The sequence below is a fragment of the Bos mutus genome, chromosome 7 (assembly GCF_027580195.1).
Source record: "Bos mutus isolate GX-2022 chromosome 7, NWIPB_WYAK_1.1, whole genome shotgun sequence".
NCBI lineage: Eukaryota > Metazoa > Chordata > Mammalia > Artiodactyla > Bovidae > Bos > Bos mutus.
The window spans coordinates 50,370,809-50,389,007 of record NC_091623.1 but is presented as its reverse complement, the minus strand read 5'-3'; the positions used below and the strand labels follow the sequence as shown (position 1 = coordinate 50,389,007).

Here is an 18,199-nt window from a genome sequence, read left to right as displayed (position 1 = left end):
AAAAATGTTGGTTTAAAGCTTAACATTCAGAAAACTAAGATCATGGCATCCAGTCCCATCACTTCATGGCAAATAGATGGGGAAACAATGGAAACAGTGACAGACTATTTTCTTGGGCTCCAAAATCATTGCAGATGGTTACTGCAGCCATGAAATTAAAAGACACTTGCTCCTTGGAAGAAAAGTTATGCCCAACCTAGACAGCATATTAAAAAGCAGAGATATTACTTTGCCAACAAAGGTCCATATAATCAAAGCTATGGTTTTTCCAGTAGTCATGAATGAATGTGAGAGTTGGACTATAAAGAAAGCTGAGTGCCGAAGAACTGATGCTTTTGAACTGTGGTGTTGGAGAAGACTCTTGAGAGTCCCTTGGACAGCAAGGAGATCCATCCAGTCAATCCTAAAGGAAATCAGTCCTGAATATTCATTGGAAGGGCTGATGCTGAAGCTGGAGCTCCGGTACTTTGGCCACCTGATGGGAAGAACTGACTCATTGGAAAAGACCCTGATGCTGGGACGGATTGAAGGCAGGAGGAGAAGGGGACAACAGAGGATGAGATGGTTGGATGGTGTCACCGATTCTATGGACATGAGTTTGAGTAAGCTCCGAGAGTTGGTGATGGACAGGGAAGCCTGGCATGCTACAGTCCATGAGGTCGCAAAGAATCGGACACAACTGTGCAACTGATCTGAACTGATTCCTGTCTGTTTTAGTTCACTGATTACTAAGATGTCAGTGTTCAATCTTGTCATTTCCTGCTTGACCATCTCCAATTTATCTTGACTCATGGACCTAACATTCCGGCTTCCTATACAGTATTGTTCTTTACAACATCAGGCATTACTTTCACCACCAGGCATATTCACAACTGAGTGTCGTTTCCACTTGGCCTAGCCACTTCATTCTTTCTAAAGCTATTGTTAATTGCCCTTTGCTCTTCCCCGGTAGCATACTGGACACCTTCGAATCTGGGGGCTCATCTTCCGGTGTCACATCTCTTTGTCTTTTTATATGGTCCATGGGGTATAAAAAGGAGAATCTCCTTGGAAAGAGGGGGCTGGCAGGCTACAGTCCACGGGGTTGCAAAGAGTTGAACACGACTGAGCGACTAAGCGCAATTTGTATCCTGAAATACCCGTTCTTCACATATTCTTTAGTTCTAAAAACGGAACCTAGGAACAAATTGGTTTGTTTTACCTTAGCTGCATTACTGCCTCCTCACAGGAAAAGGTCGCTGGTTTGAGTGTGGTGCCTATTCTTCCCATGCTTGCTTTTGTGCAGCCTCGCAGCTGTGGGTGGGGTTGGCCATGCTCCCCTCAGCACTTCATGTTGGGACATGCATGGAGGAAGTGCTCTGGGACCAGCCAGGGACCAGTGCATCTGCATGGGCTTGGTAGGAGTTTTCATTGTGTTTTTAAGCAATGCATAGTTATGTTATATTTTACTGAATTCCGAATTTTCAGAAAGAAAGCCCTTAGCAGTAATGAAACATAGTTTTGACTGATGTAAATTTAAATGTTGTTCTACTTATCCCAGTAACCTTTGGCAGCTGTCACTCAAGGCACACCTATGCCCATTGGTGACGCATCAATTGGAAAGTTTCAGCCAGGTGCTGGTCCTAAAACATCATTTACTGTGTGATGTGACTTGGCAATTTGACATTGTAGCTACACATTGGAAGGCACTTGTCAAAATAATAGATTGTTTAGAAGTCATAGTTTGTAGGATGAGTTTTCAGGCCAAAGTTCCAGGCAAGAATCAAATTCCTGTAGCCTGAGGAAGGGTCTAGGATGTAGGGGATCACCATAAAGAAAGGCCCTAGAGTAACAACGAAAAAAGCTGCAGAAGTTGTGATGAGTTGTGTTGAGAGTGTGGTGGAGTGTGATGTGTACATTCACCTGCAAACATTTTCTGAGAATCTGCTGTGCCAGACTCCAGATGCTGGGAGCACAGAGAGACCTTGAGGCCTCCTCTCACAGAGCGCTCACTGGGAGGGGTGAAGAAGGGACTTGAAGAGTAGTGTGTATGCCGGGGAATGGCAGGTCCCAGGGGATGGGAAGTTCGTGTCAGTAATCGTGGGATTCTTCTTCCAAAGAAAGAAGAAGCCTTTGGGAGATTCTAGGGCCTGAGAATTCTAGCCCTGTGCTGTCCAGTATCATAGCCACTGGCCACATGAAGCTATTAAGTACTCAGAATGTGGCTATAATTATAAATAAATACTGGATTTCAAAGACAGTACCAAAAAATGTAAAATATCTCTATAATGTTTATATGTTGGTTACATTTTAGAAATGAATACTACAGAAATACACTATTGGATTAAAGAAAATATTATTAAAATTAAATCTTCCCTTTTCTAGTCACTTTTTTTAATGTGGCTGCTAGAAAATGTAAGTTACACATAGGGCTTGAATTGTGCTTCTGATGGGTAGCAGGGAAGAACCGGAATGTTGGGAACTGAAGGATGACCGGGCGTGGCAGGAGGGAGGACAGGATGTTGTAGAGACTCTCAAGGATTTAAGCAGAGCAGTGTCACAAAGGCTTCCACACGGAGGATGAGGGCACCCGTCTGGCCTCTCTAGACTGCTCTTTGTGGTTTCCATTTGAGAGTTAGGTTTTCCAACATGATTCTAAAATTCCAGGGTTCAATTCTGACTTTCTTCCTTCTCCCAGCGCTCTCACATACTTCAGTGGTCACTGACCTCACAAATCTTTAATCAACGTGAGATTGTTTACTTAGCATGCTTTGGTTCACTGTATTAATTTTAACCTTCTCTGTCCTAGGATCTGAAGCCTAGTAACATTGTAGTAAAGTCAGACTGCACCCTGAAGATCCTCGACTTTGGCCTGGCTCGTACAGCATGCACCAACTTTATGATGACTCCCTATGTGGTCACACGGTATTACCGGGCACCTGAAGTCATCCTGGGCATGGGCTACAAAGAGAACGGTGAGTACAGACAGGACTGGAAGAGGCCGCAATGTTTAAAATTAGTGCTATTAGTCATCACGAGCTTTCTTCTCTTTCCTGTGAACTGTATGAAATATAATATGGAGACTGTGTTATGCATAGATTATCATGGTTCACAGATGAGAAATAATTTTATATTTCCATTGGTTAAAATTATTAACTTTTGAAATGAATATTTTGAATATTTATCAAAGTATAATATGCTTACAAAAAAAAAATATGTGAATCCCAGGTGTGCAGCTCAGTTGAAGCACACCCATGTAACCAGCAGCATAACTGAGGCCTCCCCAGGACCCCTCTGGGTCTCAACTCCCAAGGGAAGCCATTATCCTGATTTCCAGCACCATAGATTGATTTTTCTTATTTCTGAACTAGATATAAATGGAATAATACAGCATGTGCTTTTTGTGTGTAAAATTGGTGTGTTTTTTTTTTTAACAGCAAAACTTATTCTAGCAATATCAGAGCTCTTTGAAACTTAGCTTTTGAAAAATTTGTCAAAAAGAACTAAATCACACTTACTTATTTAAAAAAAAAAAAAGGAGTCTGAAAGTTTGCCTAAGTCATCTGAAATGAGCTGAGCTTCAAGTTTATCCAGATGTTTTAGAACTTGTGCTCCCATTCAGAGAGACACGAGTCTGTGGCCTTCCAGTCCTCTATGGCCATGGGAGGAAATTCGGTCCCGTTAGCGTCTCTAACCCCACCTACACCAGTACTGAAGAGCTCTCTGTCTGGGCTTCTGAGGCCTTGATTCAGCTGGGCCCCGCAGAGGAGGGGGAACAGCCAGAAGCTGAGGCGCCCCTGGCCCTCGCCTGGAACCCAAACAAGCCTGGCCCTGTGGGGCCCCGCTGCCTTGACAGTTTAGAAATGGATCATTCTGGAGACATGGTGTTCATATTTCACACGAGTCCTACTAACAAGCTGGGTCTGTCTGTGTTTGGGAGGGGATTTGAGAGAAGACATGCATGGGGGCGGTCTCTGGCTGCTTTTAATCACCTGGTGTTTGGTAGTGGACATCTGGTCTGTCGGGTGCATCATGGCAGAAATGGTCCTCCATAAAGTCCTGTTCCCAGGAAGAGACTGTATCCTTCACAGGGAGATACCCGGTGCTGACCACAAGGCCGGGAGCCGGGGTGGGCTCGTGCCTGGAAACAGCTTTCTGGGGACAGGCACTCCTAATTTCTGGGACTTTGTCTTTGAAGCTGTAAAGTATTGGACTCTTTGGCACTGAAAGCCAAGATTGCTGCAAACTGAAAGCCAAAATAGAGGTCAGCAATCGTTCATACTGTCTAAAACAGTTCACCCTTAACTGCCCGTTTATTTTCCATATTTATGTGTTTAGTGCACTGTTAGAAATCTTTTCCTCACCTTTGTTTTGTTCATGGCACTTCATAATTTTGTCATTTCACTTTATTTTCAGTTGATATCTGGTCAGTGGGTTGCATCATGGGAGAGCTGGTGAAAGGTTGTGTGATATTCCAAGGCACTGATCGTATCCTTCCCGGGGACCTTCCCGGCCATGTTTTCCATAAATACCAAAGGCAACAGGAGCTCAGAAGGAAAATGTCGTAATTCTAGACTGTATTCTAAGGAGGTCTTGATTATATTTGTTAAATTAGTATCACAGATCAAATGGCTCAATTTTATGTTTTCTCTTTTACTTGACTTAACAATTTTATTAACACATAGAATTAAGTTAAACCAATTTATATTCTTAATTTTGTTAAAAATAGCTTATAAGAAATGCATTTACTCTTTGACAAATGTATTCTGGTGTTTAAATGAAAATACTATTTAGTTAATTAATTTAACTATTTAGGGAGTTGTCTAAATTTAATAGGCCAATATTCTTATGTAATTTGTTCAATATACTATTTCATCAGTTACCAGGATGCAATAGAATATTTTCCTCCAAAGTAAGAACTGAAGCATGCTACATAAGACCTAAAGGGAAAAGTTTGTGAGGAACAATATTTGCTAAATTTTTTGTTTGTTACTCTTCTGACATTTCGTAGAAAATTTTAGAAGATCCACTTAGATGGTTATTTTGTGACTTCCCCAGTGGGGAAGTCTAAATAAATATAAAATGCAAAAGGTTAACTTATACTGTGGTCAGCAAATCCCATTATGATATGTAGCATAAGGAAGAGTAGATATATAATAGTTTCAATAGCTTTTTCTCATATTCCTCATGTTCTTCCATCTTCAATATTTTTTACTCTAACTTAGTTCTTCACATAGGCCCTTTTTCATTTGTGTTCTCACCACCTAAAATTTTCATTAGTCTTTTGATTTTATTTTTTTGTTATGAAAGCTTAAAGTAGTCTCTGCTGGCAGATTGATGGTTATCTTTAAGAGAAATTAAGTTGTATAGTCAATGTTTTATATATATTTTATTAATTTTCATTTTTATGATTTTATGAGGGTGATTTTCTTGCAATATAAATCTTCACAACACAAACTTGAAATGAAAAAATTTTATCCCTATCATTTTATTTACCTTCCTTAATAGTTTTCACATCACAGATTTTATGTGAAGTTAAACATAGCATTTTATTTTGTTCTAATACATTTTCTAGCAATTTTTCATAGCCTTACCTTAGATTCAGTTGTTTCAAACTGTAAATAGGAGATATTTAATTTGCAAATAAATTCAATATAAAAAGGAAAAGTTGATGTATTCTAAAGATACATTTATTTATTATGCCAAGCTACGAGGCTTGTAGGATCTTGGTTCCCCAGTCAGGGATTGAAACCACGCCCTCAGCAGTGAAAGTACCGAGTCCTAATCACTGGACTGTCAGGGAATTCCCTAACGATACATAATTAGAAGTGTCTACTTAACATTCAGTTTGTCTCAATTTTTAATTTATTTTGCGTCTTTCTTTTCTTAATTAACTGTGATATCTTCAGATAGTACAAATATGAAAAGTGTGGGTACTTTTTGGTGCGTTATTAAATAATGTTAAAATTCTTAGTTTACATATTAACATCTTACAGTATCTGTAATAATAATTTTATGTATAAGGTCATCTAATGTCATCCTTAGAACACACACAGAGATTAGCATCATTTTCCAAAGACAATTTTGCTCTTTTTTCAAACATTAGATAGAAAAAGATTCTGGAAACCAGACTGCAGTTGTCAGAGATTTGTTTTAGGTTCATAAGCAAAGGTAGAAAAGAAGTCCTCGTGGCTTATAAGAAAGAGAAAGCTTCTGCCAGGTACCCCTCAGAAAGCACGGGGCCCTGGAGGCCCAGCAGCAGATTACTGAGGGGGGCACGTGGACACTGTCACAAAGCTGAGGACTGAGAGCTGAGGGGCGCCCATCTGCAACTGTGACGGGCACAGTTTTCATGAAATGATGGGTGAAAAGAATGGTTAAGAGAGCATGGCACATTGGGAATTAAAGATATAAACAACTCTGTATTGCTGCAAATGGGAACGGTAGCTAAGCTACGGAAGTTCAAAGGAAAGTGACTGTTGTTTTAAGATGAGAGGGAAAAAAATTATGTTTGACTAGTGATGGAAAGCTCCAGTGGAGAGCAAAATGGTGATGGTATACCAAGAAGAAGAAAGACATTACAGGAGACGAGAGGGCCTCCTCCTTTGTTCTTTGAAGAACATGTGTTTGTTCCCTAGGTTCTTTCACAGTAATGTCACTTTATTTTTCTAAGACATACCTCAATTAATAACTTTTTAAAGATTCTGTTTATTTATTTGATTCCTCTGGTTTGTGTTCTCTTATATAATGTTTATGGTTTTAGAATCACTTTCCACATTCATCTTGCCAGTTATCTCAAGCTCCCAGAAAAAGAGACAAAGCTGGCCTTGTCTCCATTTTACAAATAGGAAGATGAGACCCAAGGGAGATTGACTGCCTGACACCTAGTGAGTGACTAACACACAGTGGAGTCTGAAACCTAGGTCATGTACTTTGAAAGGAAATAAAACACACTCATTTATATTGCAATGATAGCCAGAGTCAGTGCCAAGTAAAACTTAATGACCTCTCAAAGCTGTCGCTGCTCAGTGGGAGCCCAGCTACAGCGGGAGATGACATGATGAGGGCTCAGAAAGTCCAGAGTCCCAGCTCCCGTCCCCTCCCTCATGCACCTCATCCTGCCAAGCCTACAAGGTGGTTCCCAGCCGTAAATTGAGCAGTCAGTTAGGTCTCTCTATTTCAGGGAGCTTTATATCTAACATAGCTTTATTAAGAGAAGTGGAGGTGTCAAAGTCGCTCAGTCGTGTCCAACTCTTTGCAAACCCATGGACTGTAGAGTCCATGGAATTCTCCAGGCCAGAATACTGCAGTGGGTAGCCTTTCCCTTCTCCAGAGAATCTTCCCAACCCAGGGATCGAACCCAGGTCTCCCGCATTACAGGCAGATTCTTTACCAGCTGAGCCACACAGGAAGCCCAAGAATACTGAAGTGGGTAGCCTATCCCTTCTCCAGCGGATCATCCCGACCCAGGAATCGAACCAGGGTCTCCTGCATTGCAGGCGGATTCTTTACCAACTGAGCTATCAGGGAAGCTCGTTATTGTGAGAACTGATTTCAATTTGCCTACATAATTATTACCTACTTTCATGTTTAAGCCTTTCAGTCATAGGTATTCTTCAGCTTCAAGATAACTTTATTTTGATCTAGAATAGGAAGCCATAAAGACTTCATTGTGTTGATGTAATAAACTGTGACCAGAGTTTATATGGTGCAGAGCTTATTTGTTGTTTTTTTTTTTTTAATAGTCTTAACTAGGAACCCAAACCTTATTTGAATATTATTTCAGAATGCTTCTGCTGACCCAGTGAGCTGGCCTGATTAATTATTCATTGATAAGTATAATTTAAGTTTCTCTTTGAATGATGCAACTTTATGTAATATGAATATAAGGCATTTCAGTTGTATTTTCCTCAAGAGACTCCTTAGATATTGATCAGTGGAATAAAGTTATTGAGCAGCTAGGAACACCATCTGCAGATTTCATGAAGAAACTTCAGCCAACTGTGAGGAATTATGTAGAAAACAGACCAAAGTATCCTGGAATCAAATTTGAAGAACTCTTTCCAGATTGGATATTCCCATCAGAATCTGAACGAGACAAAATTAAAAGTAAGATATCCTTTTTTCTTATACTTGTTTTCATAATCTGGTGAAGCTTTTTTATGTTTGCATTCTAAAATCTGTGAAAACTGAAAGATGAAATAGTTGAAAACCCTCAAAGTCATTTATAGGCTAGAATGAAGGCATTTCAGAAAGAAAGCTTATTGACCTAGAAGTTTTGTCCTCAATAAAGGGGACGAAACTGAAGCCTCTGGTCAAAATATTTACATAGTCCAAAGATTCTTATATTAGTTACAGCAAATGGAATTCAAACTGTTACCAGGTATAAAGAATACTTGAATAAAGATTGTCACCCATTTGAAGAGTCAGAAATTTTAAAAGGCCTTCTCCCCTTATCCTGTGCCCATCACATTTTAATGTGTTTAAGGGAAAAGAATAGATTTGATTTTCTCTGCATCAAGACGAACTGTGCCTCATTCAGAAGAGTTCCATCTCTCCTTTGCCTGCACATGTGAACTTTGTTTGGTTTTGGTATTCATTTGGCTGTCTTGGGTCTTCGCTGTGGCGTCTGGGGTCTTGGGTTTCACGTGCAAGTTCTCAGGTGGAGCATGTGGGGTCTAGTTCCCTGACCAGGGGTTGAACCTGGGCCCCTGCACGGGACTGCAGTGTCTCAGCAACTGGAGCACCAGGGAGGTCCCACCTGTGAATTTTAATTGCTGAAACCTAGGTGAGCCTTGTATTTAACCAAGTTATTGAACTTGTTAAGTTTTTTTCTAGCTACTAATCTCTAGATTTTTTTTTATCTAAGTGTACATTGTATACAGGTAGGCAAAACAGAGGGCTTCCCTGGTGGCTCAGTCAGTAAAGAATCCTCCTGCAGTGCAAGATACCTGGGCTTGATCACTGGATTAGAAAGATCATCTGGAGAAGGGAATGGCTATCCACTCCAGTGTTCTTGCCTGAAAAATCCCAAGAACCGAGGAGCCTGGTGGGCTACAGTCCATGGGGTTGCAAAGAGTCGAACACGACTGAGAGACTAAGCACAGCACAGGCAAAGCAGAGAGATCTGTGAACCGTTCTATATGATGCAAATATGAAGTCATTGTGTGGCTTAGTCTGTTCATCAAGAGAAAAGGCTTGCCCGTGCTTCATGCCTGCCCTCTCTGCAGTGCCACGCTCAGCCTAGCTCCTGTACCCTCCCTGCCCATGGCTTGTCAGCCTTATGCCCTGTCCTTCTCCCCTCCCATACTCAGGCCAAAAGCACCTTTGAAAGCCTGGTTTGTAGGAAATGGCTGCTTGATTTACTCTTAAAGAAAGAGACTAATAATCCTGAATTTATCACCAGTTTCTCAGAGTTAGTATATTTTTGTTCTGTCTGTGCTGTCACATTTAGTTCTTTATTGTGTGATTCTCCGGTTAAAATTGTTACTTTATTAATCTAATATTTGTTTTTACCCTAGCAAGTCAAGCCAGAGACTTATTATCAAAAATGTTAGTGATAGATCCCGACAAGCGAATCTCTGTAGATGAAGCTTTGCGTCACCCTTATATCACTGTTTGGTATGACCCTGCTGAAGCAGAAGCGGTAAGCATCTATTTTGAAAAGACGTGTGTAAAGGCAGGGCATACATTTCCCTGGATCTTCTGTCTGTCTGTCTGAAATGGCTACACAAAGATTTAAGGTTAAAAGGATTCCTGATTACTTTGAGGCCATATCAGTTCAGTTCAGTCGCTCAGTTGTGTCCAACTCTTTGTGACTCCATGAATCACAGCACACCAGGCCTCCCTGTCCATCACCAACTCCCAGAGTTCACTCAGACTCACGTTCATCGAGTCAGTGATGCCATCCAGCCATCTCATCCTCTGTCGGCCCCTTCTCCTCCTGCCCCCAATCCCTCCCAGCATCAGAGTCTTTTCCAATGAGTCAGCTCTTCGCATGAGGTGGCCAAAGTACTGGAGTTTCAGCTTTAGCATCATTCCTTCCAAAGAAATCCCAGGGCTGATCTCCATCAGAATGGACTGGTTGAATCTCCTTGCAGTCCAAGGGACTCTCAAGAGTCTTCTCCAACACCACAGTTCAAAAGCATCAATTCTTCAGTGCTCAGCTATAGCCGGGGTCAAACCCCTTTTAGGACTCCTTACTGGGGCTGAACTCCAAGTACCTCAGGAGTGAACATGCTTATGCTGTGGTGATATAATTGTCTTCATTTATGTCAATGCTGATGTGTGATCACAATATCACCTTTTTTAGGCATCCATTTGTGTGCCTGGTACCGTACCTGGGTTTTGCTTTTATTATCTTCTTTAGGTATCCAGTCAGGCTCAGAAACTTGCTGAAAATCACAGGTCTGGACGTCCTTCCCCAGAGGTACCTTTTAGAGGAGTTCCACTTCTGAATGTGATGCTCATGTGCATTTTTCTGTAGCATCCCTGGTATGGATGGTCTTTAGTTGAAAGTGAAATAATTACATGGTGGCATGCTCATTATTGGGCTTCCCTCATAGCTCAGCTGGTAAAGAATCCGCCTGCAGTACAGGAGGCCTGGGTTCGATCCCTGGGTTGGGAAGATCCCCTGGAGAAGGGAAAGGCTACCAACTCCAGTATTCTGGCCTGGAGAATTCCAGGGACCATACAGTCCATGGGGTCACAGAGAGTCGGACACAACTGAGTGACTTTCACGTTCACGTTCACATGCTTATTATTAGGTTTTGTCCTGTGCATTTAACCACCATTTTATTCATTGTTTTATAGGAAAAGAATTTGATTTATAAACGTGATTTTAAGTAAATTTTTGAAGCAGTCCACTTAGGATTTGGGGACTGAATTTGGGAGTTCTAATAGGAAGAAATAAAAACTTGAGATATATTTTGCAGCTTCTGTGTTTCCTAGCACAGTACCTTGTCCAGAATGGATCTCTAGGAAGCAGCCTGTGATTGCTAATTTTATAATTACATTTGGGCATATGTCCTTAGAGTGTAATTATTAGCAGGACTATAATAGGTCTATTTTTTGGTTAATTATTCCGTAATTATTTTGATTTTGAAACCAATGTAAATATACTTAGAAATCTTTAAGCCACATATTGAATGAAATTATGTCAATATTATAAATATTTTATTTTATTATTTTTTATAAGTATTTTAGAAGTCTTACAAGTGATTCATTTTCTTCATGCCTTATTATTTTTTCAACTATTAACTTTACCTGTAAAATTTAATTTTTAGCCACCACCCCAAATTTATGATGCCCAGTTGGAAGAGAGAGAACATGCAATTGAAGAATGGAAAGGTAAAGATGGAATTTATTTTGATTGTTACACATTTCTTGAAATGGGGCAACTTAACACTTTTTGACAGTAGCCTTTCTAAGGGAGGGGTGGAGACCCTTCAGCTCTATCCTCTCTCTTCCCACTTCCCAGTAGATGAAGAACTTGAAGATAACAAAATTAGAGAGAAACGTGTATGAATTGCATATTTGCTTCAGAAGACAAAAACAAAGGCTTTTCACACATCTCACATTATCAAATCTTGATTTGTAAACTAAATTCAGTAAGTGTATTACACTTAACTTGATAACGTGTTGCAAACTATCGAGTAACCGCAATTCACAGGCCCCTGTAAAGCAGATATGAGAGACCCCACTGGGGTCAAGGGAACTTCTGCTGTATTTGTAAGCCTTGTAGTTATATATGCGTTTTAAAATAAGAGTTTGGGGGAAATTGCAGATCAAAAATATGCAAATAGTTATTACCACCACTCTAACCAGACAACCCACAAGAAACTAAACCAGTAATAAAGAGGTTAAACTAAAAATATTTCATTAAAAAGCAGAATCAATAATAGCTGAGAACTGTGGTCAGCGCAAGTCAAACATGGCAGCGTGTCCTGCCCAAGAGCCACTCCCTGGGCTGCAGGGAACCAGTGACCCACAGTGCACACAGCCACAGCCTCGCTTGGCACCTGCACTGTGCTGATTTTATTTCACAAATACCAAACTTGTAGGACGCTGCTAGTATCTTACCTAATAGGTAGTTCTTCTGACAAATGAACGTTGAGGAAAACTGAGATTGAAACCAAGAAAAAACTTAGGTAACTAGACCAATTTCTGGCCAATCTGGAGGAGTTTACATTTGAAGAACCACAATGGTGGAGGAAAAACTGTGCAAAAAGATGTGAGAATATCCAGTAGTTAAACTGTTCTGTTAGAGTCACTTTGCTAGTACTTTCCTCCTTCTCTTCCCCACTCCCCATGTCTCTCTTTCACTCTCTCCCTACCCTCAACTTTGTAAAACCAACTAGTGGATCTAGAGCTACCCTACTTTTATGGCCTTCATAATTGGTTGGTTGAAAAGATACAAGGAATCAAATTATATTTTGGTCTAGGTAAACTATTACTTGTCTGTCTATCACAGTTAAAAATAGCACATCACAGTGTCCTTGGAGTGGTTCCAATTTATTTGGGAGCAGGGTTTAGAGATGCAGAGAAACTGATGAAGCATTCTAACTTGCATTTCTATTTGAAGAGCTAATTTACAAAGAAGTAATGGATTGGGAAGAAAGAAGCAAGAATGGTGTTGTGAAAGATCAACCTTCAGGTTAGTGATTGCTTTAATAGTTTGATTGCATAATACTTTTCTCTCTCTATTCATTTTTTGTAAATGGCAACAGCGTGTTTTAAGTGCCACCTTGACCAGCATCGGATTTGAAAACTCCTTGTGTGAAATACTTTTCTCTTTTTGGTCTGCTCTGGTTGTGGCAGCTAACATTTTACTGATGCCAGGCAGCGAACTAACTGTTTTGTGAACATTTCTTGGTTCATCCTTGTAACAGCTACCGTCATTTTCATTTATAGATAGGGGAATTGAATTGCAAGCTTTCAACGTGCATGACCTTCTTTATATTGCCCCCAACCAATTAAAAAAGAAAATTAATATGAGTCTAGATAAAGTGGAATTTGGTTTTCTTTTGAGAAAATTGTTCATATAATTCTCCTATCTTTCTGCTTGATCTTAGTGGTAGAAGTCTGACTAACAATTAGGAAGCTGTATGACTATTAGAGGCGTAATATATATGGTATTAACTTATAATACCATCTATAAGGTTCTACCTTAAACCAAACTCTTTACTTACATTTATTTCACATTTGTATTCACTCCACTCCCACTGGAAAGCACATGCACACCACACACACGTGTAAATACATATGGGGCTGTTTCTTATTCTTGAATTTTATATTCAGCATGACATGTGTCAAGTGTCCGGAGATTATATAACTTCAATAAAAATTTAGATGCTTATAGTTAACTAATCACAAATTTAAGACTGACCTCTGAGACCCTGGATGTTTTGTTTTTGTTCAAACCAGGCTAAAATATAGATAGTGGAAAACAGATCAGTTTCATTTGCCTTAAAATATCAGTTTTGGGGATTTAGAAGGCAAAAATAAAATGAACAAGAGTCCACTAAATTTTGTTCCTATTTTTTTCTTGTTTGTATCATTCCTTCTTTTAGAAGGTATTTTTTAATTGCAAAAGAATTCTTCAAAGGTTGATGGTTTTTTCCTTGGATTAAGTGTTTATGATTATAATTGAAATGTCTGATGACACTTGAATCCTACTTGGACTTGAGCCTTTTGTGATACTGATAGTTTTAGGATAAATTCAACAATTTTCTTTTAATATCTTTTTAAAACCAGAAGGTATTTTTAAAGTAGTTAACATGACTATACATGTGTGTGATGTTTAGCCACCAGGAAGAAAGAGAATATTGCAGTGAAAGACAGAGGAATATTTGGGATTTTGAGCCTAAAGAAAGACTCCACAAAAAGTTCAAAATGTACAGTCGACTAACTTCTTGTTTATACTAATAGTATAGGAAACTGCAAAAGGACAGAGCTGAGAAGTAGCCTGAAGTCTCACTGCCTGGATCTGCAGCAGTGTCGTGCCTCAGATTTTATTATATTTGGTTTTCTTAGCACAGATGCAGCAGTAAGCAGCAATGCCACTCCTTCTCAGTCGTCGTCCATCAATGACATTTCATCCATGTCCACGGAGCAGACGCTGGCCTCGGACACAGACAGCAGTCTGGACGCCTCGACAGGACCCCTGGAAGGCTGTCGATGATAAGTTAGAAATAGCAAGCTTGTCATCAGTGAAGGAACTCTCACTTCCATGGGCGTGAAATACTTGGGAGTTGATGGAACCAAATAGAAAAACTCCATGTTCTGCATGTAAGAAACATGATGCCTTGCCCCTACTCAGTTGTACTAGGCTTGCCTTGCTTAGATTATAAAATGAAGCAGATTACGTCTAAAGAAAAAAAAAAAATACAAACCACACATTTAGAAATTTTGTTCAAGGTCATTTCAGGTGAGCAATTAGAATATATGAATTTTCTTTTTAAGTTGTGCGGTAATAGTGATCATTTCTCATCCTCAGTAACTGTTGGGATTTATATGCATGACACAAATGCTTGCTTGGATTTGCCCTCTAGCACTTTGGAAATCAGTATTTATAAAGCCAAATAATCTTCAAGGTAGTGCTGCTTCTAGAATTGTCTCAATCCTCTTAAATAATTTTGTGTTTGTCCAGAAAAAAATAGATTTATGTGTATTAATTGGCCACCATCATATTATAATATCTTACCTTCTTTTAGGGTATGAATTAACTTTCTTTCATATTTCAGAAGGAATATAATTAAATCTATATAATGAAAAAAATGTAACTTTTCTTTAATTTGTCATGTTTTAGGCTGAGAATTATCACTGCTAAGACCAGGATACTTTGTTTTCTCTAAACTGTGTTAGTCTGGATGACTGTACATTCAGTTTTACTGCACGATAGCATTTTAAGTTTCGTTTTATGCTGCTTAAAACATATATATGTTTAAAATCCTACTACCCCATCTCTTTTTTCTTGGTCTTCTGGACTTATTAATTTGAAGTGCTACCTAGAACTTCATCTTCTTTATTAGCCACCTAACACCCGTGTCAATCATATGATGGCAAATAGATTCTTGACCCCATCACCTGCTGTTAGAGTAGAATTTTACGAAGTGATCACTAAAGATGATGGCAGTCACTTGCTGAGTGCTTGTTTTGCTTGTGCCTGGACTGGGTCCTTTCTTACCTCCTCTCGGGTAAGATACATGATTTCACAAGGCAGAGTTTCCCTCTTCCAACACAGCATTCTTCCTCGACTTCCTTTCTTTTATGAAAGAAGCCACCTAAACCCCCTTTGGTCTGTTTTAGGAAGCAAGCTGGCTCAGAATGCTGTTTGTGGTGGTTTTCCACTTTGTGGAGGCGTTTCCTGGTCCTAAGGGAAGACCTTCTGAGGGATAGGGAGGAGCTGTCCTAAAGGGCAATTACTAACTAGTAAATATTTCCTGATTTTAAGCTGCTCACCTGAAATTGATACTTTCAGACTAATATGGAAATTATTCAAGATTCAGTAAAATACTGAGTATTGAAGTGTCATTGCAGAAATGGAGTTATGATGGTCACATATGGCTACCTGTGCTCGTAATGCTTTCCCCTGGAGCTTATTCTATTGCAGATTCATATCTTTTGTTCAGTTATTTTGGAAGCTATTGGGTCAACATTGTCACATTCTATGGAATGTGTTCTGAGGAGGAACTTTGTTAAGAAAGTTTATTATAAATATATCTAAAATATATGATTCTCTCTATACCATTTGTATCTTATTGGTCTTGTCACTGGAAACTGGAACCCTTGATGAACAAAATTAATATTGAAGTAATAAATAGTTTTCTATTGTGATGTTTAGACATGTTCAGCTGTAAGATGGAATACTAACTTGGATTGGGGCAGAAACACCTGTTACATAGCTGAGGATTATTTTGGCTTCAGAGGCCTGATGGTATGGTGAAGAAGGTTACCGCTGTACATATATAAACATCTTAAAATGACCTAATACACATTCTTTAAAAAGACTTTACTAAATCTATCTTTGAAAATAAAAGGAAAGGGGAGAGCTTTAAAAATGCATTATCTGTCCTCAGCTTATGTACATGCAGCACAGGAACACGAGGGCACGTGGGAGTCCCACTGGGTGACTGTACACTCAGCCAGGTGCCGTTTATAAATGGAGCTAGGTGCCATACAGAGTGGCTTTCTGCTCACTGACTCCTCCTGTGTTCACGGAGGAAGTCCGTGATGGTGTGGACGGGTTTCCTGCCAAGACCACCTTCCACCAGCGAGTGATGAGTGCACCCCGGCAGGCCACGGTGCTGCAGCCTGCAGAGCTCCATAGAAGTACCTCACCCCAGTTCAGGGCCCTCCCTCCTGAGCTGGGGCGTGCCAGGGACCTGGTGCAATGCAGATGGTTCCACACTGCTCTCCATGGATAAATTCTGGTGTTGGATAAAGAACTGAAAAATGTGCTCAATTTTTCATCTTTTCTATTTTATTTTTGTAATTTATATTGTACACAACCCTGGAAGTAACTATTTTGGACACATATTTTTATAAACCAGGTAATTTATTATTAGCCTGGAATTTGAACTAGGTTCATTTTGTTTGTTGACTTAGTTTTTTGTTAAAAAGGAAATGACTGCCTCCCCTGTCAGGTCTTGACTTCAAGTGCAGGTTCCAGAGAGCAGACAGAGTCTGTCAGAGTAGGAGAGCATTCTAGAAGCATCCTGCTCAGTGTTGATCCACTGTGGAAACAGGAGACAGAATCAAGGCTCTGTGCTTATCTGTGCACCATGAAACTCAGAGCTGCAGTCCTGAAAGGAGAAAATGCTTGGTAGGGCCCCTTACTGACACCCAGAGTCCAAAGTTGAAACACTGAATGGCAGACTGAATCCAGATTTGATGCTGTGTAAAGTCATGGTAATGATATATGATGAGTTCATACAGTTGATTTCTAATGTAACTCCTCTGGTGTTTCATACTGGTAGTAAACACAGGTGTGACCTTTCAGATTGCATATCTCAAAAGTAACATTGCCTAATGTTTTATAATAAAATATATTATGTGTGTTTTGATTGGTGAAAATAATACAAATACATTTTAAAAGAGAAGTATATAACATGTCCAATTTTTGTGTGTTTTTAAATGACATTTGACTGTGTATTTCTACATCACCATCTCTGATTACAGATTTAACATGAACACAAGCAGATATTGGAGTGTTGTCATCTCAGTCAATATTAATAGATGTTTTTAAATTGAAAAGCAAAAGGGATTCTGTTAGATCCCTTACTGAAAATATTCTGCCACTTCCTGAAGCTAAATTTTCAAAACCACGCAGTGCAAGACTGAATATTTGGAATAATTGTTTTCTCACAAGAGTGGCCAGAAGAATCCGCCGATCAGTCTTTCCTTGTATCACTTAAAATCCTTAGTGGTGCCCGTGTGCTTGTGGTTTTCTGCATGGATTAGCCTCTTTCATTCTGCTTCTGGTTTTGAGGTACTTTAGGATGTTTACTACTTAAAACCGCAGGAATAGAAGGGCGCACAGTGGCTCACTGTCTTCTTGCTAGGACTAGAATCATTCCAGATGGGTCAGTATCAGTCTTACTTTTAAAGATCTCTAGGAAAGGAGAGTGAAAGTCCTTCAGTCGCGTCTGGCTCTTGGTGACTATACAGTCATATGGAACAGGAAAACATGTCTCTTGATAATGATCTGGGCTCCATTTCTCTCTCTCCCTCTTCCCCCTTTCAATGTAGATAGTACTGAAATACTTTACATTTATTGACTTAAATGGTACATACAGGTTTTTGTGGGATTTTTTTAATGGGAGGAGGTATGGTGGTGTTCAGTCACTAAGTTGCGTCCAACTCTTGATGACCCCATGGACTGCAGCATTCCGGGCTTCCCTGTCCTTCACCATCTCCCGCAATTTGCTTAAACTCACGTCCATCAAGTCAGTGATGCCCTCCAACCATCTCATCCTCTGCTGTCCCCTTCTCCTCCTGCCTTCGATCTTTCCCAGAATCAGTATTTCAAAATAACTTACTGTATACTTTCCTGAAGATTGTATTTAAGTGGTAAGCTTACCTTTGGCAGTAAGGCAGTTATTTGATGTTTTTGGTCTTTAATCAGGAAAGTTGGTAACCAAATCAATAATAACAGTAACAAAGTGGCCAGTAACATCTCTTTGAAGCCAAATGTGACCCTGACTTAAGAGGGATATGC

General features: G+C 39.7%; 1 protein-coding gene across 6 annotated transcripts in view; it reads left to right on the top strand.

Moving 5' to 3' along the window:
• The window catches only part of MAPK9 (mitogen-activated protein kinase 9), a 68,113-nt gene extending 51,032 nt beyond the window's left edge, over positions 1–17,081 (top strand). For 5 of the 6 annotated variants that reach the window (XM_070373498.1, XM_070373497.1, XM_070373499.1 and 2 more), the window contains 7 exons: positions 2,789–2,954; positions 4,396–4,467; positions 7,906–8,088; positions 9,501–9,625; positions 11,265–11,328; positions 12,563–12,634; positions 14,019–17,081. In XM_070373498.1, the coding sequence (XP_070229599.1) occupies positions 2,789–2,954; positions 4,396–4,467; positions 7,906–8,088; positions 9,501–9,625; positions 11,265–11,328; positions 12,563–12,634; positions 14,019–14,161 (825 nt within the window). In that variant the 3' untranslated portion in view covers positions 14,162–17,081. Of the gene's footprint in view, positions 1–2,788; positions 2,955–4,395; positions 4,468–7,905; positions 8,089–9,500; positions 9,626–11,264; positions 11,329–12,562; positions 12,635–14,013 lie in introns of all 6 variants that reach the window. The other variant, XM_070373501.1, reaches the window with a different exon arrangement.
• The last annotated feature ends 1,118 nt before the right edge of the window (positions 17,082–18,199 follow it).